Source organism: Colossoma macropomum, unplaced genomic scaffold, assembly GCF_904425465.1.
Source record: "Colossoma macropomum unplaced genomic scaffold, Colossoma_macropomum, whole genome shotgun sequence".
NCBI classification, from domain to species: Eukaryota; Metazoa; Chordata; class Actinopteri; order Characiformes; family Serrasalmidae; genus Colossoma; species Colossoma macropomum.
This window is the reverse complement of record NW_023494789.1, coordinates 43,610,546-43,636,255: the sequence shown is the minus strand read 5'-3', so window position 1 is coordinate 43,636,255 and position 25,710 is coordinate 43,610,546. Positions and strand designations below refer to the sequence as shown.

General features: G+C 39.3%; 1 protein-coding gene across 2 annotated transcripts in view; it reads right to left on the bottom strand.

Moving 5' to 3' along the window:
- The window catches only part of ppp1r16b (protein phosphatase 1, regulatory subunit 16B), a 107,254-nt gene that overhangs the window by 42,203 nt on the left and 39,341 nt on the right, over nt 1-25,710 (bottom strand). The window contains exons 2-6 of one of the 2 annotated variants that reach the window (XM_036571427.1): nt 23,544-23,598; nt 23,219-23,447; nt 19,454-19,524; nt 2,504-2,649; nt 1,133-1,236 (exon numbers count right to left, since the gene is read on the bottom strand). In XM_036571427.1, the coding sequence (XP_036427320.1) occupies nt 1,133-1,236; nt 2,504-2,649; nt 19,454-19,524; nt 23,219-23,447; nt 23,544-23,591 (598 nt within the window). In that variant the 5' untranslated portion in view covers nt 23,592-23,598. Of the gene's footprint in view, nt 1-1,132; nt 1,237-2,503; nt 2,650-19,453; nt 19,525-23,218; nt 23,599-25,710 lie in introns of both variants that reach the window. The other variant, XM_036571428.1, reaches the window with a different exon arrangement.

Genomic DNA, 25,710 nt, shown 5'->3' with positions numbered 1-25,710 from the left:
TTATTGATACCTTAAAGACACTGCCATTTTAAATTTACCGATTTCTTACAAATGCTGCCACCTTTAATTCACTGATATCTTAGTCACTGTCATCTTAAATTTACTGATTCCTTAAATGCACTGCTACCATAAATTCACTTCCAGCTTAAATTTATTGATTTTAAATACATTGCCACCTTAAATTTACTGATATCTTAAATGCACCGCCCCCTAAATTTACTGACACCTTCAATACACAGCCGCCTAAAAGTTACAGATTTCTTACAAATGCTGCCACCTTTCATTTACTGATATCTTAAATTCACCGACATCTTAAATTTACTGATTCCTTAAATGCACTGCCACCTTAAATTCACTGACATCTTAAATTTACTGATTCCTTAAATGCACTGCCACCTTAAATTCACTTCCAGCTTGAATTTATTGATATTTTAAATACATTGCCACCTTAAATTTACTGATATCTTAAATTCACTGTAATCTTAAATTTACTGATACCTTAAATGCACTGCCTTCTAAATTTACTGACACCTTCAATACACAGCCACCTAAAAATTACTGATCCCATACACTGCCACCTTAAATTTACTGATACCTTAAATTTAATGCCACATTAAATTCAGTGCTACTTTAAATCTACTGCCACCTTAAATGCAGTGCCACCTTAAATCCATTTTTTGTGCTGACACAGCTGTGCGTTAGGCCGTAAGCGTGTGAGTCTGTGTGTACTGTGTATGAGTGTCTGTGTGAGTGATGTGCATTGTGATATCACTTGTGGCAGGATTTTGGTGTTTTTCAAGGCAGATTATTCACTGATGATGATGCCAACTGTGCTTGTTTGACATGCAGTCAGATGTCCTATTTTAATCCCAATTTATAGCTTCTCATATCATAGTCACAGTATCCAACAACTTAATCTAACATCACATTTATGTCCATACTGTGAAGTCCTAATGTCTACTGATGCACCCGTTTGATTTTTAACTCTGTTCAGGTACTCTTGCTGTTGTTGTTGGTGACGATACTGATGATTTACTGAAAAAAGATAATATATAAATCAGAGGTAGAGTCATAACGGTACTATGACCAGGGGGACCCGAAGCTGCTAAAAGTTACTGCAGTCAAAACGCACCTCGGTTGGCCATAGCTGTCTCAATGATGTCAAGAGTGGAATCATCTTCACAAAGGTCATAGGGCATGTTACCATCAGAATTGACTGCTAAAAGGTCAGCACCACTGCAAAGAAAAGAACAGTTAGATATATATTACAACTCGCAATTATTGGCAAACTCCATAAGGAGAGTAAAAAAAGGTTGTGAAAAAAATAATTTGCAGTTAATTAGCACAATCTCACATTAAAATATAAGAAAAAGTCTAAAGTTCAATGTAAATCTAAGAAAAAAAGCAGATTTATTTATTTATTATTTTTAAACATGACTGTGTGTCACATTTTTCCAGCATAAAAGAAATGAGTCTTCTCCTATAATGCTTGATCAGGAGAACACAGAGCAAAAAATCTGAGACCTCTTCTTATTCACAGAAACTCTCCAGATCCTTAAGGGTTCTGAATCTTCTCTTTTTCGTTTTCCAAGCAGGTTTTGAATGTTTTTATCATCCTGCTGGAAGATCCAACCATGACCCTTTTTTTTTTTGGCAGATGTGTTTAAATTTTCATTTAAAATCTCTTGGTCATTTTTATCATTTTTATGCCAAATTCACTTTGAGTGTTGTCAAAAACCTCTTTGGTATGGTTTCCAAATGATCTGTTGGCATGGAGGTGGTGTCTAATTGTAGTTTAGGAGAGTCAGTGATCCAAAAATGGTGCTATCTTCTGTATTATCTTTAAAGACTTTTTTTAATCTCTTGCTATCTTGCTCACCATGTGTGATGGGCTAAATACACTTGCATCCTCTGCCAGGCAGGTGCACTACAGCTGAGGCTATTTTAATTGTCCTAATTATTGCTTTAACTGTAGAGCAGTTATTTGACATTTTCAAATACTACTTGACATTTTCAAATACTACAGTTTTTGACAGCCATGGATGAACCATATGGTCGCCAAGAGTGAGAAACGACTTGATGGCACTAACAATAGCCATTATCTGATTTATAAAAGTTTAACACACTTTTGATTCATTCCATTTTTGTACTCTCTAACTTTTCCAATGTTGAAGAATGACTAAGTGAATTTAGCATTTAATGTACAACGCAGAGAAACAGAAAGTCATGATTGACCAGCAGGTTCCTGAAAACTCTGTTGAACTTAAATTTAAAAATAGTGGGAACCTGCTTCAGTTACATTTTGGTCATACAAATTTCTAGGGGGCGGGCATCAATTGTTAACATAATTACTAAAATATTTTGATAAGGTTTTTTGTTAATTCATCTCTTATTCTCAGTGTGAGACTGAGATAACGAAACACATGATAATTTTTTTGATAATCACAGAAGACGTTTATTTTTTTTCACATTCATACACACACGCATGCACATGAACACTCACTGTTGGATGAGGATCTTGACAAGGCCAGTATGTCCACAGGTAGCTGCAGCATGAAGCGGTGTCCACAGTTCATTATCCTGAGCATTGACACTTGCACCTCGATTCAACAGCAGCCGAACCATATCTTCATAGTTATCTATACAACACTGGTGAAGTTTATAGAGAGTGTGGGAGGGAGGGAGAGAGGTAGAGAAAAAAATATATACAATTAAGCACATTTTATATTAGGCTTATTTTATTCTTATGTTTTAACACATTTGACATAAGGCTAGGCAACAGAGCTCAGAAACTAAATTAAAAATAATCAGTTAGCTCTGAGCAGAATCAATAAGCTTCTGTTCTTGCTTTCCAAACTCAACAATATGAGTTGTCCAACTGAGCTCTGCACAGTTTGGCATAATTTAAACACACCCATCAGATAATTAGCAATTAGCATGAGTTCAATTTGGAGTGTTAGGAAAGAGAAAATGCAAATCTCTGCTGCGTTGGGAGAAACCCAGGAAAGAACCCAGTTTAACATGCCTTGGTTAGAGTAAAATTAATAATCAGCAACACAGAAGCAGTAGTGTAAGCAAAAATACTTTTTGCACTACACATCAATGAGAAGGTGAGCTTAACATAAATCCAATGCAAAACCTATTCCTGTAAAGCATGCCATTAATTTGTTTGACATTACACAAATACAAGTTCACTGTAATTCCAAATTTGAAGCACACTCCAGTTGGGACAGAACCATGTGCACCACTGTGTTACATCACTTTTCCTTTTAAGAACACTTAATCGCTTTTGCACTGCAGACACAAACTGATCCAGTTTTGAAAACTATTTTTTTTTCCATTCTTCTGTTATATAAGTCTCAAGCTGTGCAACTGTAAAGCACCTTCATTATTGCATTTTGCCCGTTTTAGATAGGAGACAGGTCTGGACTCAAGGCCATCTGCACTCTCTGATTACAGAGCCATGCTTTTGTAACATGCACAGTGTTGTGGATGGTGTGGATGGTTGCAGAAAAAAAAAATCAGCAAATTTCAATTTTTGAGAGCAACCTTTCCACAAAATTTTACTGCCAAATGCTATGCCACTGAGACTCTAAGCTAAAACAGTGTCACTAGTGGTTGTGCAAAGGGGGAGAAAAACAAAAAAGTCTCTCACCGCCACAGATGGCAAGAAGCCTCTGACTGCAGACTGTGGGAAGATTTTCCTTGCTGTCATGATTTAAATATTTTTTTCTTTATGTCTCTTGACAAGTCAGGTTGACCTTGAAAAAATATATGAAAAACTAATTAAATATTTTTTTTTTTTTTTTTACTTTTACTGTGTGTCATGAGTAGTTTTGTAATGTTACAATCTGCTGCCAAGTGTAAGCGGCTACTTAATATCTATTTAAGATGTCTTGGGTAAATGACAGGTTGTTGTCATGCCTATTTTTACAGTTCAGGAAATAGTTAAACAGTTCCAATTAACTGTGACAAACTTGTCTGGACAAGGACCCATTTATTGTGCCTCCGTGTGCAGTGAAGAGGATGGTAAGAGATGCCGTATATTATTTACAGCACGTAATCCACTTCTGTAAATATGCTGAGATTTTCTCCATTGATAAGAGAAGGCAATGTGTTCAAGGGTCCATTGCATGCTATTATCTTTACAAATAAAGGAGGAACACATAAATTATCAAGATAAAAACAAATAAACGAACAAACAAACAAAAACAAACAAACAAACGATAAACACTTAAACTGGGCAGTGCAGTGATAAAACTGAAGATATAAAACTGGAAATATGTACTCCCTCTTCTTGAACTATCCCTGTCCAGTCTGTGCTTTTGTTGCTTTTTTGGTTCAGTACTTTTATCACATTTTAATTTGGATGAGATTCCACCGTTCTTCAGTGGTTGAAGAACTGCGAAATCTTTCTGGCATAGCTTTACAAAAAAGCTGGAACATCTCTACAAAGAAGTTGCTCTCCAAAGCCTAATTTCACTTCAATCATTTTTTTGCCATCTCACACAATGGTACTTCAGAGACTTTGACATAACTTAAACCATTACTGTGATGGTCCAGTGGAAAAGACACGTGGGTACGTTTCACGTTAGGGTGCAAAAGCGGGTGTTTATTGAATCTCAGTGAAGAAAACACACACAAAAAATGTAAATTATCTAGTGCGAAAAACAGGAAAAGAAAAAAACCTAAAGAAACTCAATAGCTACAAATATATACAACTCAGTATGAATAGTCCATTATTCAATGCCAATTTCAGCGTTTTTTGGGCTCCAACCACATTCCATCAACCCTCTCTACCAGACTAACGCACTCTGCTCCCTCTATGGCTTTTACAGAGCTAAACAGGAAGTGAAACAGGAAGGAAATTCACTATAAAAACTCACCAGACAAAGGCTACTGTTTTCTTCCATGAATGAAGACATGGCTACCTTTCTCTGGGATCTATTCACAGGTAAGTACTTTTTAGTTTTAGTAATTTAGTTACTCAATTAAACTTTTTCTTGACTTCCCCAGTCATTCAGAAATATAACAGTGCTTAAACGGTTTAGTTACATTGCTAAGGCAAGCAACATTCACTCTTAACATTTTTAAATAAACAGTTTATATTCAACATAAAGTTTTTTTCTCTTTTTTGTTAACTGCAGGTTTGCTCTTGTTCACAGTTCAACTTCAGCTTTCCAGTTTAAACACTATCAATTAATAAAGGCTATTTAAAAACAGCATGTGTCTGTTTGTTTGAATATGAAATGTCCCCAATACATAGAAAGTCTTTGCATATATATATTGTGCTGGAGGGCAGCTCCGTCACATTCCCTCCCCCATCTCCAGCTGATGGAAGGGGCCTCAGGACCCTTCCTCAGCTGCTCTGGACAAAGAATCTGCCACTGTGAAGCACCAGTCCTGTATTTAACAGTATATTTAAAAAGTTGCAAGGACGAATACCACCTGGTGATTCTAGCATTTGAATTTCTCATTTTATTCAACCACACAAGAGCTCTGTGGTCTGTCTCTAGTTCAAAATGTCTACCCAATAGGTAATATCTAAAGGAGTCCACTGCCCATTTTACATTGTCCTTGCATCTCCTTTTCAATTGTGGAGTATCAAGTCTCACAAGGACACAGTTTCCAGCTAATAAAAGCCACTGGTCGGCGTTGGTCCCCATCCTCCTGTAACAGCACAGCCCCAGTCTTAAACCTGAGGGATCGGTTTGCAGAATAAAAGGTTTTGAAAAGTCAGGACTCTGCAAAACCATGTCCTCACACAGAGCATCTTTCAGGTCCTGAAATGCCTTTTCACACTCTTCTGACCACTTCACAGTCCCTGGTGCAGATTTCTTTGTGAGGTCAGTAAGGGCTGCCACTCTAGTGGAAAACTGCAGTATAAATTTCCAGTACCAACCGACCAGTCCAAGGAAAGATCGCACCCTCTTCTTTGTTGTAGGCACAGGAAAGGACCTGCCAGTATCCTTTGCTCAGATCAATGGTAGTGATGTACTTTGCCCTACCCAGCCTCTCAACCAAGTCATCTACTCGTTGCATCGGGTATGGGTCAAACTTTGACAGGGTTTTGATCAACCTGAAGTCAATGCAAAATCTCATTGTCCCATCCTTTTTAGGTACCAGCACTATTGGGCTGCACCACTCACTATCTGAGGGTTCAAATCACCCCCATCTCTTAGTATTGTCATAGTATTGAGCTCCTCCTGCAACACAGGTAACAGTCTTTCTGGGACCCTGTAACGCTTCTGGCAGGCTGGTGTATTTTCGGAAGGTGAATCTTGTGTTAAACCATTGTGGTGTATCCAGGCTTCTCTGTGAAGAGTGTCAGGTCCAGGAAATTCACCACCTGCTCTTGTTTTTCTGATGATAAGGGAGACAGATCCACAGGCTGTCCTGCTGGCTGAGTGGGGAAATACTGCCCTGACAGCTCTTCTTCTTTTACGGCTCGTACCATGAGTTGCTGCATTGTTACAGTCCCTCTGCAATACTCTTTCAGCAGGTTGATGTGGAACTTTTGGTGCTTCTTGCTCCGCTCAGGCATAAACAGCTCATATGTCACTGGTCCCACTTTCCTGGTGATTTTATACGGTCCATGCCATTTGGCCAGGAGTTTACTTTCACTGGTTGGCAGAAGCAGCAACACTTCCTGTCCTGGCTTGATCTCTTGAGTATGGGCTTTCTGGTCATACCAGGCTCTCTGACTGCTCTGTGCCTTCTGCAGATGCTCCTGGGCCAGCGGCGTCATCTCCTCCAGCTTCTCCCTCATCTTTACCACATAGGCTACCACATTCTCTCCAGTGGCCTTGGGTTCCTCCCACTTCTCTTTCAGGAAATCCAATGGTTCCCTCATGTGTTGTCCATAAAGCAACTCAAAGGGAGATCCTGTAGATGCCTGGGGAATCTCTCTGTAAGCAAAGAGAAGATAGGGAAGCTACTGGTCCTAGTCAGTACCGGTCTGAGAGACAAATTTACGGAGCATTGACTTCAGGGTCTGGTTGAATTGTTCCACTAAGCCATCTGTTTGAGGATGATGGAGGAGGTCTTAATGCCATGTATGCCTACCAGCTTGTAGACACCTTGCAGTAAGCTAGATAGGAAGTTCGCTTCCTGATCTGTCAGAATCTCCCGAAGGAGGCCTACCCTTGCAAACAGATGTATAAGAGCATTCCCTACCTGCCTGACCTTCACAGTATGTAAAGGGAAAGCTTCAGGCTATCGTCTAGTAGAATCACATACCACCAACATATACCTGTTCCCTGTCCTGCTCCTTTCCAAGGGGCCCACTATGTCCATTCCTATCCTCTCAAATGGAGTTTCAATTATAGGAAGAGGATGCAAATGTGCGGTAGGGACTGATTTGCCTGATGTTAAATGGCACTCCTGACATGTTTTACAAAATTCGGTCACATCAAAGCATGTTTGGCCATGTGAAACGTGCACCAATGTGAGCTAGTGTTTTATGTTTACCCAAATGTCCCGCCCAAGGTATGGAATGGCCTAGCTTCATTACAGTTAACCTTAGGGCAGCTGGAACAACTAGCAGCTCAAGTTTACCTCTACGTTGATATAGGTTTCCTTTTTTCAAGACATAAGCCTCTTCAATTAGCCCTTTGCCCTTCTGCTTTACCCCATCAGTCTCAGACACCTCTCTTACACTCTGTGCTCTTGTCATTATCATACACTGTTGAGTTTTAGGAAGCAGGTCTACAATCACTGAAAGATCCTGGCCGAAAACTACAGGATGAGGTAACTGAGTTGCTACCGCTACAGTCATCAGAAATGTTTGCCCATCTACTGTTAAGTAAACCTCAGCAGTAGGGTAACTTCTTTCATCCCCATGTACACAGCTCACCCATACTCTAGCCTCCTTCCAGTCCTCTCTAGGAACCAGACTTTTCCTTACCAGTGTCTGAGTACCACCTGTATCAACCAAAGCATTTTCTTGCTGACCATTTATCAGTACTGCAATAGTTGGCCCTATCTCCTGTTCAGCTACAACTTTTGGATCTGGTCTGGGGACTGTACACAAAAGGGTTGACTTAGTTTTCTGACGCTGACAGTAGGGTTTAGTATGACCTAATTCTCCACAGTAACAGTACCTAACTTCTTCTTTACTGGCTCTTTTTATAGGCATGTCATTTTGAGGTATACTAGTAGGTATTTTAGGTGGAGAATGTCTACTCTTAAAGTATGTTTTGCTATTAGCATGACCAAGGCCCCCATCATCCCCTACAGACTTACTTAGCTCTCTAAAGCCTGGTGGTACTCTCTGCTCCTCCTCCTCTCCTGTTTGGGCACTGGCTCTTCATTGGCGTCCTCCTCAGGCCGTCCTTGCTGGCCCACCTGCTGCTGCAGTTGTGCTGTAGGCTACTCCATTGCTGCTCCTGTCTGATGGCTTCTCGCTCTGCCCGCTCATCCCTGGCGGCTTGGCTCTCCATGAATCCCTGGAGCTTCTCAGCCAGCTCTTTCAGTGACGTCTCTGATGCCTTGGCTGTTGCTTTTCCCTGCTTTACTTCACTGGGACTGGAATCTTTGCCTGAGCTGTCTGCCATACCTCAGCGTCTCAGGATCATACCACACCAATTTTAAGTGGCAAAATCTCATGAGAAACAGTTCCTGATACTCTTTGAGAAATGCCCAAAAATGTTATGCACACCTTGAAAAACCTGTAGTACTTCTGACACCAACTGTCCAGTGGAAAAGACACGTGGGTACATTTTAGGTTAGGGTGCAAAAGTGGGTGTTCATTGAATCTCAGTGAAGAAAAAAAAAAACACAAAAAATGCAATTTATCCAGTGAAAAAAAATCAAAAGAAACACAATATCTACAAAATATATACAACTCAGTATGAATAGTCTATTATTCAATCACAATTTTAGTGTTTTTTTGGCTCCAACCCCATTTCATCAACCTCTCTACCAGACTAACTCACTCAGCTCTCTATAGGGCTTTTATTGAGCTAAACAGGAGGTGAAACAGGAAGGAAATTCACTATAAAAACTCACCAGACAAAGGCTACTGTTTTCCTCCATGAATGAAGACATGGCTACCTTTCTCTGGGATCTATTTACAGGTAAGTACTTTTTCCCTTCTTATTTAATTTAGTTACTCAAACCTTTTCTTGACTTCCCCCATTACTGTTCAGAAATATAACAGTGCTTAAACTGTTTAGTTACATTGCTAAAGCAAGCAACATTCACTCTTAACATTTTTAAATAAAACAGTTCATATTCAACATAAAGTTTTTTCTCTTTTCTGTTCCCTGCAGGTTTGCTCTTGTTCACAGTTCAACTTCAGCTTTCCAGCTTAAACACTATCAAGTAATAAAGGCTATTTAAAAACAGCATGTGTCTGTCTGTTTGGATATGAAACGTCCCCATTACATAGAAAGTCTTTGCACATATATATATATATATATATATTGTGGCGGAGGGCAGCTCCGTCACATGCATTGTGCAACTAGTGGAATGCCCTTTAGTGATAGTAAACTCAACCAAACATTTTTGTAGCTTCTGATTAGCTTGGAAAGGAATAAACAGGTGTTTTGGCCTACGTATATATACATTGTATTGTCTTGGTTAATATGTCTTTTGAATATTTTGCTTGAATTGCCTGCTTCAGATTGTCCATTTCAATGTGACTCAGGTCAAATAATCGTTTAAAAACAATACGTTCAAAAAATAAGGGAAAAAAAAACATTCTAAACAGACAGCAGCTACTCTTTAATCAAGTGTTTCTTCACTGTATGAAGTATTACTCAACATGACAACTCAAAATGTGTTCATAAAAGAAAATTATAAGCACTGATGTGTTTAACTACGTAAATACCTCGATCCATATTGTGATGATCAAAATAATATCCCAAACAGAATAGCATGAACTTTTTACATTCTTTTTTTACATTGCTTAGTCCTACAAAATGTGTGTGTACCTTTCTAAACGTACAGATGCTTCAAATCATGCAGACAGCACACATACACACACAAACACAAACACACACACACCAAGAACAAAAAAATCTGTTTGTATATACGGTAAAACAGAGATTGAGAATAAAAGCAATGAGATTAAGGAAAAACCGCAAAGCATGTATTTATCTCCTCCTACAGATTTACTGCAGTACAACACTAGTTCTGTCATTGTCACCCTCAAGGGGCTGAGGGTGGACACAACACAATCAGTTAGTCACCAAATCCACAGCATGAAAGGGAGACAGTCAGAGATAAATTCAGAGGTGAACAGTAAAGCACTGTGAAGTTGAAAACCACCAACTAGCCCAATGTCTCATAGCTATAGTAAACAGAAAAGAGGAAATTTTAAACACAACGCAATTTGCTGACCTTGCATTTAACTGCCTAGCTGCTGTAACAGCTAATAGCTTACCATAGCCAGTACTGGCTAAATATCCACAGGCCCACCTTTCACACAACTAGGCAAAGATGTACGGTGCAAACAGCTTTCATATTAAAATTATTGATACCATAAGTTCACTGCCACCTTAAATACAGATAGCTACCTTAAATTTACTGATAGCTTAAACCTACTGGTTCCATAAATACACTGTCACCTTATGGTGTGTTGAGTGTGTGTTGTGTGTGGAGTGCTTGTGGTGTGGAGTGGTTGTTGTGTTCAGCGTATGTTGTGTGTAGAGTGTGTAAATGTATTATGTGCACAGTATGTGGTGTGTTTGTAGTGTGTATGTGTGTGGTGTGTTTTGAGTTTGGTATGTGTTGTGTTGAGTTTATGTGGTTTGTGGTGTGATAAGTGTATATTGTTGTGTGGTGTATGTGGTATGTTTGTGGTGTGTGTGTGTTGTGTGTCTTTTTCAAGATAACTTACTAATAATAATAGATAATAAGAATACAAAAAACAGTAAGTTGGCTTTTCCAAGCCAACTTAATAATAAGAAGATTACAAAGAACAGTAAGTTGGCAGTTTCAAGCCAACATAACTAGAAAGGGAAGTTTGTGAACGAATTTTAAGTTGGCTTGAAAAAGACAGCAAATTGCGTTAAAATATTAACATGGTAGAAGACTGTTTATGGTTGTTAAAGTGTTGATAAAATGTTGCTAGGCGGTTGAGGCAGTATACAAGGTGGATGGTAATGTGTTGCCAGGTGCTACCTTAAACTGCTACCTTAAATCCACTTCTACTTTATATTCAGTGCCAACTTAAATGTAAATCATAAATTCACTGTCATCTTAAATTTACTGATACTTTAAGTTCACTGCCATCTTAAATTCAATGCTCCTATAATCTACTGCCACCTTAAATCTACTGCCACCTTAAATTCACTGGCACCTTAACTGCAATTCTACCTTAAATTCAGTGCCATAGGCAGTGCACATGAAAAGCCGGCAAGTCTCCATGCTAGACTAATGTCTAACGGCTAACGGCTAATGGCTAACCCTGTGTTTTCTACCTTTAATTTATTAACTCATTACATTTTCATGTCTACTCTTTCGACCACAAACTGGACTAACTCATCTCGGACTGCAACTCACTACATGGCAGGTGAAGGAATTAGTATGTTTTGCACCACCATATGTATACGACAAAATTAATACCTTAAGAAGAATTTCAACAGGTATACTGGCCCGTTATTAGGTGTAGCTACCATGCAAGTATATAGTTACTGATTGTGACCCATCTGTCACAATGTGCAATTTGTCAATGGAAAGTGACTATCATATGGCCACCGCTGATCTGATACTATTTATCTCAGCCCAGAAAAGACACTGAATGGTAGAGGTAACTGTCAACTCCTACTTACATTCCACTACCATGTTGGTGTGACTGCTGTGCTGAGAACTGTCCAACACTCAAATAATATATGGTCAGCAGTGGTCCTGTGCTGGTCCCTTTCTAATGTGTTAATATAGTTTCCTTTCAAAAGTAATGAAGTTCAAAGCTCATTAGCAGTGCTGTACTGAAACACCAATATATGGAGAAAAGTATTGGGATACACCTCTTAATCACTGGATTCAAGTGTTTCATTCAGTCCCATTGCCACAGGTGTAGAAAATCAAGCACCTAGCCATGGAGTCTGCCTTTACCAACATTTCTCAAATAACATGTCATTCTAAAAAGCGCACTGAATTTAAGCTTGGTACTGTTATAGGATGCCATAATTGCAACAAATCAGTTTGTACAATTTCTTCCCTCCTGGATATTCCATGATTGACTGGTGAGTGGTTCTATTGAAAAGTTGAAGCATTTAGGAATCACAGCAACTCAACCATGAAACGGCAGACCACATAAAGTTACAGAGCGGGGCTGCCCAGTGCTGAGGTGCATAGTGCATAAAAGTCGCCTGTGCTCTGCGGACTCAATAATTGTAGGGTTCCAAATCTCTTATGGCATTAACGTCAGCACAAAAACTGTGCACCAGGAGCTTCATGGCATGGGTTTCTATAGTCGAGCAGCTGCACAAAGCAAGGTCCATAAAGGCGTGGTTGGGTGAGTTTGGTATGAAAGAACTTGCCCTGACTTAAACCCCATCCAACACCTTTAGGATAAACTAGGACAGAGATTGCAAGCCAGGTGTTCCCATCCAACAGTGTCTGACCTCACAAATGCTCTTCTGGATGAATGAGCAAAAATTTCCACAGACACACGCCATAATCTTGTAGAAAGCCTTCCCAGAGAGGAAGAGTGGAAACTGTTACAGCTGTTATATTAATGCCCACGGATTTAGGTATATCATAAAAGCTCCTGTAGGTGTAATGAGTAGGTGTCCCAATACTTTTGTCCATATAATGTCCTTCTACCTTATAGACCATTTTCATAGGTGTGAAATTTACCCAATCCAAGCCCTGTCCAAACTTGGTTACTGTTGATAGGTCAAGCCATTTGAAAAATGGTGGCTAAAGTCATTGAGTTAAGCATGTAGGGTTATGTTTATGGTTATGTTTCTTACCTCCTGACTGCCAGGGCTGGAGTGGACGGTTCTCTAGCTGTGCCAGTTGCAAGCCGAGAAAGTATGTCAAACAGTCAACTCATGACACCAGTCGAGCCTTTGTAGGCTTGAGTCACACTGCAGTCTTCCTCCTTCTATTGTCACTTCTCAGTCTGAGTAATTTGTCAACTCAATGCAACCCAGTGACTCTCTGAGCTTTGAAAACTTTCGTCTTCTACAGGCTTTTTCTTTACTGACCTTCTGGGCTTCTGGAACTTCAGGAGCAAGCCACTGCCATCTGAGCCAATCTGTCAGCAGTGCTCAGTGTCACAGCTTAAGCTCATCAGCCAGCCTGCCCTACTCAAGACCCCTTGTGCTGTGCTCAAGCTAGAGTGGTGCCCAGCAGCTTCATTTCACACCAGTAAGTGGACCTTTTACAACACTAACACCAGCTAAGCTAACAATGCTATTAGCTATGTGGTACTTCTGAGAAATCAAGGCCACCTGACTCAAAGACTACGCAAGGAAAACCTTATACATGATCGAAGGCAGGTTTGGCTAGCCCATACATCTCTAGTTGGCTCATGCAGGACCACACTTTAGATTCTGTCGCTTTGGCTGGCCATGTGTTTGGCCCCGCTGTTAAGGAGGCTCATTCGACCAAAAGGTTGTTTGCACTATGTCAGAAGGGGTACAGGCTATAGTTTTGTTGCCAGCCCCAGCAATGCCCTTGAGTCATTCTGTCATCTATCTTTTGCCTCAAGCTGGGCTAACTGGTGACATATCGGACAATACTGCAGCTTCAGGGCTTACCCATAGCTGCTGTGCAGGTAACTGCACTGGGAATGCTCCACATCCATTCTTTCCAGATGTGGATGTAAGGACTTGGGCTGGACCTGGTGCGTCAAAGAAGAGTGAGAGTGCGTATTACCTCAGAGTGCCTCAGTCAGCCCTCAGATCATGGTGCTCAAGTGTATTCCTGTCTACTCGCACAGCCATCAGACAAGATCCCTCCACAAAGCTAGGTGATGACGACAGATGCATCCACCACTGGATGGGGGTTTGTGACACAAATGGGTGCGATTTTCTCTCCAAAATATTTTCTCCCAGCCCTGTGAGGAAAACATGTTCTTGTCCACTCAGACAACCTGTCTGCAGTTTATCATGTGAACCACTATGGTGGCACCAGGTCATGCAGGCTACTGAAGCTCACATGGCACCTGTGGACAAGGTATGCTTTCCCTCCCCTATGCCTTATTCAAACACTGTTGGACAGAGTGTGAAGGGAGGGACAATGCATCCCTCTAGTGGCCCCAGATTGTTGTCTCTGTTGCAGGGGATTTTGTAGAAATTCACCATGCACAGGGACCTCATCTCAAATCTGAGGCATCAGGTATGGCACCCTTGCCCAGAGTGCCTCTAGCTGTGGTTATGGCCGTAGGGGATACCTTTGAATTAACAATGTGTTCCCCAGAGATTAGAAATACAATCCTGAATACAGAGCCCCCTTCTATTTCAAAGGAGGGCATTTATAGACTGGTGTTCTAACAGTCAAGTTCTAACATGCACTGTCAAAGTGGTACTTTCCTTTTTGCAGCCCTTGCTTGATGAGGGAAAGACCCCTTCTACCCTGAAAGTTTACGGGCAGCTCTGGCTAGCCGCTTGACCCAACCAGAGCGCTCTTCTTTGGGCTTCCATAGCTGGTAACCGACTTTCTAAAGAAGCGAAGAGATTGCGTCCACCGTGATCACTTAGTGCACCACTCTGAGGCCTTGGTGCTGGATTTCCTGTGTCACACACCCTTTAAACCTCTGGATCAGGCTGCTCTTAAGCAGTGTTCATTAAAGACAGCAGTTTTACTTTCTATTTATATGGCTAAGCGTGTCTGTGAGCTACGAGCACTTTTAATTAGCCCTATATGACTGCAGCGGGGCCTGGATAATGCACTTTTTATGTTGTGACCTATCCTGGCCTTCTTACCCAAAATTCTCTATGCTGCATTTATTAATGAGTTCATCAGCCTAGTAGCTTTCATGGACCAGTCTGATTCCATATGGTACCAACTGTGTTCAGTTCGGGCTCTGAGGACGGTGTCAGTGCTACATCTGCGCTACAAAGAACGGATCAGTTGTTTGTATGCTTCTCTGAGTCAAGATGGGGTTTGCCGCACTCTAAGTAGCGGCTTTCCCAGTGGCTTATGGAAATGATCAAGTTAGAGTATGAGGCTGTCAGCTGTTCCCTGCCCACACTGGAAGAAAGAAAAGACCAGGTTCCAAAGGAAGACTGCAGTATGACTCAAGTATATATAAGCTTGACTACATCACATGCTGGTGTCACAACGTGCCTGTTTGGCATACTTTCTCGGCCTGCAGCTGGCAGGCAGAGAAAGTAGGCTACAAATTCTTTTCTTTTGAAGTTACTTTTCTTAATAAAAGTGATCAAGGAACATATAAGAATTCCTTTTCACTAATTACAATCTATTGGCCGCCAGGGCCGTATTCTCAGTTGTTACAGGAATTCTCGGACTTTCTATCAAGTTTAATAATGTTTTCAAATAAAGCAATAATTGTCGGAGATTTTAATATCCACTTCGACAAACCTCAAGATGCACTAAGTAAGGCATTTGTATCTATCTTAGACTCTGTAGGTTTCACTCAAAATATAAAGGGGCCCACTCATTATTGCAGCCACACTTTAGACTTATTTTGACCTTTGGTGTAAACATAAATAACTTAGCCATTCTCCCTCAGAGCACAGCAGTCTCAGATCATTACTTAATCTCATATGAAATTCGCTTTAGTGGTAATGTACGTTCATCACCATGCTATCGTGTTAAGCGGACTATAACTTCCTCCACAGCTGGTAGCTTTATCAGAAACTTCCCACAATTATCAGCTTCTATCAGCTGTCCATCTAATCCTAGTGCCAAGTGCTTAGAGGATGCTTTTCAATCTACTCTAGATAATGTGGCTCCATTAAAAAGTAAAATAATAAGGCAGAAATAAATGTCCCCTATGGTATAATGATCATAGTCAAGCTTTACAACAGACTGTCAGACAACTAGAGCGAAAATGGCGCCTGACTAAACTAGAAGTGTTCCAGTCCGCCTGGAGGGAGAGCCTTACAGATTATAGAAAAGCACTTACTGCAGCACGCTCAACCTATCTCTCCTCTCTCATAGAAAACAATAAGAATAATCCTATATTATTATTTAGCACAATTTCTAAATTAAATAAGAACCAAACAGTTACTGATCTAGAGATGCCATTAGCCTATAGTAGCAATGATTTTATGAATTTCTTTAGTGATAAAAATAAAAAAATTAGGCAGAAAATTCAGAATGCACAGTTAAACTCTACAAACTTGCTGCCTTATAATGCCAGTCAAGATCTTGAGAATATTGTAACTACTGCAGAGAAGCTGGAATCGTTTACCTTACTTCAACAAAATGAACTAGTTAAAATGGTTTCCAAAAATCTTCTACTTGTATGTTAGATCCGATTCCTATAGGTTTACTAACCAAGCCTCTCTTAGCCTTGGCTATATCCCAAAAACTCTTAAACTAGCAGTAATTAGACGTCTGATTAAGAAAGCTAACCTTGATCCCTGCGAAATATCAAATTATAGACCTCTCTCAAATCTCCCCTTTATATCAAAGATCTTGGAAAAAGTTGTGGCAAAACAATTAAGTTCCTACTTGCATAGGAATCTTATACATGAAAAATGTCAGTCTGGTTTTAGGCCACATCATAGTACAGAGACAGCACTAGTGAAAATTGTAAACGATCTCTTATTATTCTCTGACCAAGGAAATGTGTCTTTGCTAGTCCTCCTTAATCTTAGTGTGGCATTTGACAAGATAGACCACTCTATAATACTAGACAGACTAGAAAACCTTGTAGGGGTAACAGGAATAGCTCTTTCCTGGTTCAGATCTTACCTCACTGATCGCTATCAGTTTGTAAATGTAAATGGTGAATCATTTGTCCTCGCAAAAGTAAAGTATGGTGTTCCACAAGGCTCTGTTTTTGGACCTATATTATTCACATTATATATGCTACCACTGGGCACCATTATCAGTGAACACGGCATCAATTTCCGCTGCTATGCCGATGACACACATTTATACATATCAAGCAAACCAGATGATAAAATTCAACTTAGCAAGATTGAGGACTGTATAAAAGACTGAATGTTGAGTAACTTTTTCCTACTTAACTCAGATAAAACAGAGGTTCTGCTTCTTGGTCCAAAAGCTGCTAGAATCAAACTGTCTAAATTAACAATTAGTTTCTGAGTTGCGTCAGGTTCATCTGTAAAAAATCTTGGTGTCACAACAGATCCCGATCTGTCCTTTGACGCACTACGTTTTACTAGAATAGCCTTCCTGCATCTCCGCAATATTGCTAAATTAAGAAATGCATTATCTCTACAGGATGCAGAAAAGCTAGTTCATGCATTCCTCAAGGCTGGATTACTGTAATGCCCTGCTGTCTGGATGTTCCAGCAAAAGCCTTGACAAGCTTCAGTTAGTCCAGAACGCTGCAGCCAGATTCCTCACAAGAACCAGAAAGTTTGACCATATCAGCCCAGTTTTATCAAACCTACACTGGTTGTCAGTTAAATTTCGCATTGATTACAAAATTCTTTTACCGACATATAAAGCTCTAAATGGACTCGCCCCTCAGTACCTGAGTGAACTTCTCTCTTCCTACAAACCATCGCGCCACTTTGATCACAAGGTGCTGGCTTACTATTAGTACCTAGAATTAATAAAGCTACATCAGGGGGAAGAGCCTTCTCAAACAAAGCCCTCCAACTTCGGAATAATCTTCCAGTCAGTGTTCGGGACTCAGACACAGCCTCAGTCTTTAAGTCTAGGCTAAAAACCTACTTGTTTAGTCAAGACTTTGGTAATTAGTTTTCCTTGTTAGATAAAATGTGCATATCTGGTGGTTCATGGACATAGAGTATTATGGTAAACTGGGAGTGTTGGTGCTGTCGTCCCGCTGCTCTCACACGTTCACTCAAGTTTGCTGACAGTGGACCGGAGGGTTGCTGACATCTCAGGGAGCCCTCATGTCTCTGTTACCTTTCTGGTTTCTCCCTTTTAGTTAGGCTGTAATAACTAGACCTGCCGGAGCCTGTGCTGCAGTCTGTTAATACTGTAATCTGTGATCAGTCACTCTTTACAGAACTAACTCTCTGTGTGTTTTCCTTTTCTTTGCCGAGTTGAACAACTCCCCATCCTGTGCGGTCTGATGCTGTGCTTCTTCTGCCTTGATCGGGTGCCCACTGCTTGCCAGCCTTCTAGACTGGTTTGACCACCATTGAGCTTCATGCTGTACAACACTGTGCAAACCTCACCCTCATTAACTGACCCTCCTGATGCTGCTGCTGCTGCTGCTGCATAAACTCAAACTATCTAATCAACCATTGCTCTGCCTGAGGAGGATGGGTTCCCCTTTTGAGTCTTGATTCCTCTCAAGGTTTTTCCTTGCCACTGTTGCCATTGGCTTGCTCATGTGGGCTTGGACCTGAATTTTTCTGTAAAGCTGCTTTGTGACAACACCTGTTGTAAAAAGCGCTATATAAATAAACTTTGACTTGACTTGACTTGACTTTACTTGACTTGTGTGTGCGTGTGTGTGTGTGAGAGAGAGAGTGAGAGTGATGGCCCAAATGTATGGTAGGAATGCATTTTTTATTTTATTTTATTTTATTTACTAGTTGTAAAATGTTTGTCAGGTACTGTGCACTTATGTAACCAAAACCAAATTCCTAGTATGTGTAAGCATACCTGGCCAATAAAGCTTGATTTTGATTCTAATGTAAAATAAAGAAAGCTAGTCTATAGAAGAGTAATATTTGTTACTTCTAGACCAAGACAGCATCAGGAAACATAATGCAATCATTTCTGTTTTCCAAGCGCGCATGCATGGCTCCTCCTGAACAAAAGCCTACCCGAGGGCGAATTCTATAACTAATCATGGCCAGTAATTCTGGTACAATACAGTTTTAAGAGCTGCATGTGTAAATGACATAAGTCCTAAGCATTATCTGTAAAGGTACCCTAATAATGTCCCAAGTTTTGGGTGTAAGAGGCTTACATAAACACCAATCACCATTACCCTGTCTTGTCCTTTTTAACTCAAGTTCTTTGGTCAAAAAGAATGATAAGTTGGATTTCATTATCCAAACAAGATCAGACTTTGCTGACTGCTTGATGATGTGTTTCACTGAGACTGAGCCTTACCTCGATTTGCTCACTATATCCTTGTATACTCCTATCTGAGCTTACAACCACAACATTAAGCAGATTTAGAACAGATATCTGAAATTCATTCCATAACTAAGGTAACAAAGGTATAGGGATCTCTGAGCTTATTATATTACATTTGGTTAGACCCATTTCATAATGTCAAGAAGGTTGTTATGTAATGCCTGTGTCTATAATAAGGTCATAATAGTGCCCTAACCCAAGCCAGGTATTTGGATGGCATGATAATCCAAAATATCATCATGCACATTAACTGTGTCACAGTTCTTACCTGGTGCATTGCAGTGAGGCCATCTTCATTACAAAGATCTGGGTTAACACTGTTCTTTAGTAGGTATCTCACTATGAGAGAGAGAGAGAGAGAGAGAGAGAGAGAGAGAGAGAGAGAGAGAGAGAGAGAGAAAAAAAGAGAAGTGATTTTTCATGTGCTGGCTGTTAGTCAAAAAAGAATGATGTTTAATATAAAAACAGAAAAAAATGACAAATGCATATAAATTGGGCATATTATTACTCTATTACAATATGCTATATTTTTATTGCAATATTTTTAAATTGATTTTCTTCAGTTAGTTCTAAATGCACCAGAGACCTGCCCATGCATGTTATAGTGATAGTTTCAAAAAGTTTACCACTGCAGTTCTCATCGATTTATATGTTGCCATTTTAATGAGATAATGAGATTCTTTATAAATCTTTATATATATATATATATATAATATATATATATATATAATATATATATATATATATATATATATAAACAACAAAACAAAACCAATGAGAGAGAGAAAGCAAGAGAGAGAGAGAACGAGAACATATCTCACTAAACTCTGTTTAAAAAACTTCTTGGGTGGGGTAGCTTCATGCCAAAGTAGGGAGTGGACCAGAGACACTTCCAGAAAGATAAAAGATAAATCAACAAACAGAAGCAGGAAGTAGAACCCCACCCCATAACTTTGTCTTATCATAAGGAAGGGAGTGATAGTGAAGAAAATAAAGAGGTGAAAACCACACTATGGACAGCTCATGGAAACCATGCTGTTGGCTTCAGATGATGTATGAAAAAGTTATAAAGCCATCTAATTCTCACATGGACCGACAGTAACTATGGCCCTGTTATATTGTGTGTGGGTGCTAAATCATGGAGGAACAAAACTACATATCTTTCTATTTCAAGATACAGTTGCAGCAGAGGCAAGTGAGAAAGGTGTGTTTCTTACAACCACTTCCATTGTATGATTTTGCCATAAATATCTGTGGAGCAAAAACTTGCCAGTAAAAATTAGAGACAACCTAAAAAGGACATATAAAATAGATGATTAAAAACAAGTACATAAAGCAGAAACTGAGAAACCATAAGGGATGGAAACAGTCATATACTATATACATTACACATCACACAAAAGTATGTGGATACCCTTTCTAATTAGTGGGTTCAGCTATGTCAACCATTGCTAACAAGCACACCGCCATCTCCACAAACACTGGCAGTGCAAAGGGTTGTACTGAGGAGCTCACAACCTTAATCATGACACTGTCATAGGATACCTCCTTAGTACAAATTCAGTTGGTCAAATGTTTGCCCTGCTAAAGCTACTTTGTTCAACTGCAACTGCTGTTATGGTGAAGTGGAACAAAAAACTGCTGCAAAAAAAGGCCATACAACTTTATAGAACAGATTAGGTTTCCATGGCTGAAAAGCTGCACTTCAGCTTAAAATCAATATGTGCCATTGCACAATCTGGAAGTTTGACCGACAAATCTTGGTTTAGCAAACATCAGGAACATGCTACCTACGCGAATGCATGGTTTGGAACTGTTTTTCATGGTCCAGGGAAGGGAAATCCTAATGCTTCAGCATACGGTGCCAATCTAGAGAATCGCTTCCAACTTTGTGCCAAAAATCTGAGGAAGGCCCTTTCCTGTTTCAGCATGACAATACCCATGCACACAAAAAAATTATTTTGGTGTGAAACAAAATGACTGCCATTCATGAAGACCTAACTTCGACCTCATGCAACACTGTTGGGATGAACTGAAAAGCCAACTGTAAGACCTAATGTCCGTGCCTGACCTCACTAATGCTCTTGTGGTTCAATTCAGGATAAACAATGAAAGGTTTTTAAACTAGTTAGAAAATTTGAAAGACCATGATTATCAAATAGCAAGGGCTTCAATTTTTGACTCATTATTAGCAACATTGTATTAAGCAGCCCAACAGCAACCATGTAGAAACCAAACACCCATATGTTGTATATGTAACATAGCCACAACCACTTTCTAACATGCTCAGTTTTTTACCGACCAACCCGTACAAGTCACATAACTTAATTGAGCATATGGGGTGAGCGATATAGCGAAAAATATAATATCCTGATACCTGAAAAATGTTTATGATACACAATATGTATCACAATTTGATAAGTTTGATAAGTTGTAACTGACAAAAAACTTGTTAGGTGCCACAACTAAAAATACTATCAACATCTATAAGTGCAATAATCTTTATTCAATGTTTGCCAAATAAACAGGACTAATTATGCTCTCTTTGTAATCAAACATGAGATTGGTCAGTGTTCTATAAATGCTGACAATATTCAAGATACGTTCAGAAAAGCATATTGTGACAGAATTTGTCAGGATAATGATAAAAATTATTATATTGCCCACCCCTATTAGCATGTATACTAAAACGTTAAGTTTAGTTTTTAAATCTCCATATCTCTATTGGCAGAACAATCACAACTATGTTAAATCATTCATTGGATGTTAAGAACAGAATAATGTATACTGTCTGCTAAACTCTGTGAGCCTGCTGGGGTGAATCCTAGCGTTCCAGATGGATTCCAGACAAGATTAAAATTATCAATAAAAATCATCTTGGTTGAGAAGTAGGGTATGGCTGTATCAAACACCTAACATTTAAGTCTAAGTATGAACCTTAAGGGTTAGGTTTCTCTTAGCCAAGGTAATTTGTTAAAGGTGTTGTACAAATCCCTAAGATGTTGCTCTTAGCTAAAGGAAGATGGTGAGGGGTTTACTACAGTCATTGAGGTTTCACTGTAGTAAAATTCTATCGTGTCCATGACAGTATTCTCTTATTAATGCAACTTTTTACTATTAGCAACTAACCTAGTGAAATAACTGACAATGCTAAACTTTCACTGATGCTATTCCAAAGGTTTGCACTTTGGGGGGAAAAAAAAAAAAACAGGTCAAAAGAGAGGCATGCACAATTACACACATTGTATTAATAACGCAAGCAAAAATGTTCTAAACAATTTTTCAAATTCTAATATTTGAGTTTTTTTAATCTTCTTAGTAATATTCCTTAGTTTATTCCTCTTAGTCAACCAAAATTCATGAGATTAACATATGATTAATTTGTAGCATTTAAAAGGAGCTCTTACTGTAACATTCAATGTGCACTCTGTATACAGTTAGATATACTTGCATAGCTGTCTCTGCTAGCCAACAATCTTCATTTAGCCCACTTGAATAGCACAGTACCAATAACAGAGTACTACAGATAACTACTGAAGTAATGTTATGTGGACAGAAAAGGCAAAAAGAGATTTATGGCTTAAATGGGAGATGTTATGTTTGGCAAAATTGAACACTACATTCCAGCATAAGAACCTCATCCCAACACTGAAACATGGTGATGGCAGTATCACGGTTTGGGGATGTTTTGCTGCTATTGGACTAGAACAGCTTGCCATCATTTAATGGAACTATAATTTCTGGACTGTATCAGGTAACAGAAGGTGGGTCTTGCAGAAAGCAACACAAGCAGACAGCAGACACAAACACCAGTTAGCCTACAAAAATAGTTAAAGCAGAAAAAAGAGAACTTTCAAGCAGCGCTGTAAATAAGCTGCATGTCCTTTGCAAATGGCATGATATGTAAATAAGGTACTACTGGGCAGAAACTTGTTTACAGTTTAAAATTTCATAAACCTGACTCAGAGTAGTCAAACCTACACCCGTTTTTATTTTGAAGATTCTAAACGCAAAAAGTGCATAACTTTCCTACCTTCCTCCACGTCATTCCTTGCTGAGGCCTCCAATAATGCCACATTTGCTGCAAATGACACACGTTTATGACTCTCTGCTGCATTCCCATGGTTTACAATTCCACGTCGTTTGTCAGTCTTTCGCTTTCTGTTCTGCATCTCCTTTTCATAGATAGCCCATCGTTTCAGCTGCTGGGTACGCCGTTTCTGAGCTGCTCGCAGGCGTTCCAGGCTGGGCACCTTGTCCAACTGTTGCAATTCAGTCAACAGTTCAAGATGACTTGTCATGCTGACCTATAGACTGGTGGCCACAGTTGGAATGTTGAAAGAGGAAAATAAGAAAACCTTAGTGAGGGCTCCTCCAGCAGTTTTCCAGCAGGTTTTGCCCATCATACGTTACCTGCAGGAACAAAAGAAAAGAATAACTCGATGTTTTGCATCCTGGATGTATTTTAAATTTCACTGTCCATCAATGTCAGTGATTGTCCATCTATGTAATGAGATCAGATTAGATTTTTTCAGGCAGAGTGCCTTTCAGAATTATTAGTATGCTTGGACAGTAATGTACATTTAAACAAACAAGTATTGTCTGCAGAATTGTTGCAATAAACAATATAAGGAGCACATGTAAGCATAACAGATGCTTACCCTATAGCCTACGCTTTTCCTGATGGTAATGTCATTACCATGTTATTACTAACTATGCTAGTTTCTAATATTACTTAATAAATCATGAAAACAATATCCTGCACTGATGGCATTTAACACTGATAACATACAGTGGTTCTCCATGTTGTTTGATTGGAAACCAAAATACTGACAAATGTCTATAGTGTTAAAAAGTGTGTCACAATTTTCTAAATAGGTGCAATGGCACTTCAGTGCCCATTAAAATCAAAGATATATTTGCTGTTTCTTTTGTGCTTTTGCTCAATTGCACATACATTTACAGGAGTTTCCCCCCCTTCAAACACAAACTACTGGGAGATTATTATGATGAGCCACCTGGTCAGATTTACCAAGGCTGATAACAAATGCTGACTGTGCATTATTTAAAGCCTATATTTAAAGTACTGCACATAGATAAAAAGGCTGCTCAAAATCATGCAATTTCCAAAAGACTGTGTGCTCAGTAATATTAAACAGGGATTTTACAATATCACATTGTTTCCAAATGCACATCCCACTAGCCAAAAATGAACATTTCAAAACAAAAAATAGAAGCTAATTTCTTATTGAAATAATCACATACTTTCTCAAGGAGTAAAAATGCATTTTTTGAGTTAGTCATTACTCTGACTCACTACGTCAAAATAATGAGTAGAAATAAGTACTTACTTCAACCTAATGAGTCACATTTTGAACCTGAACCTGAAAAAAAAAAATCAACTTTTTTCTGCTACCTAGAAGAAACTAGGTTTCATACAAAAAATCTTGTGAGCAAAACACGTGGTTGTATTGCGCTGGTAATGTTATTTATGAAGATGCACCTGTTTTCATTTGCACAGAAGTTCTAAGTACATAAGCCGATAATTTGGCCACCCCTCACCAGCACAAAATGTTGGTAGCCTGTCGCTACTTAGCACATCTCTTAGCAAATCGGCCCTTTAGTCTCTACCGGAGAGAAGATCTTATGTAATGGGGTTTCATGTGAATCTACCCAGTTATACTACAATGACTGTACAAAGAGAATGGTTAAATAAGGTCAAAGTAATTAAAATAAAATTTTATTAAAAATACACATCTTGATACATGTGAAGAAGAATGAAAGGTCAATTATTTGCACAATATTGCCAGTTTAGTACCCTATTCACACAAAAGACTGAATAAAATTCAGTTAATTATTTCTATGCTCAACACAATATCCTGTTTTCTCCAGAGCATAGCTAGACGCTGCTTCCCACTTGCATTTGCCACTTGCTAGATCCTTCCATAAGTGATTAACTTAATTTAACAGAAGACAATACACAGCAGTCCACCTTAAAATGTGCAGCACACAAAAAAAAAATTCTCCACCATGTCCACAAATATATCGACTCATAACGGAAGTCTGTAAGCTCAGTTTTAGGAGCATTGACCAGTTTTTCACTTTCTGTTCCAGAACTGAAAATGCTGTTTTTGACCATTTTCTGCAGTAATTTTTTGGATCATCTGCAGGTGTCTTGATGTAGCACTGTAGCTTTTTGTTGACCAAAGCCTCATTAACACATATCTGCCTATTCTTGAAAATGTGTTTTTTTATTTCGTCCACACCAACAGTGTTTTCTAAAATATCTTTGCCCATACAAGAACGCAAAATGACCTGAAATTCCTCATAGGAGCATGCCAGCCCAATAGGTGGCAAGAACATCTCATAAAATTTGATGTCAAACACCTTAAGAGAGACACTGTGAGCATGTGTGCTATAAAAAATACAGTGCATGAAGCTGAAGCTGAGATTCTCTGACAAAGTGATGGCAGCATGTTACAATTACAATGTTTGACTTCACACAGGCCGGCTTCCCTTCATAAT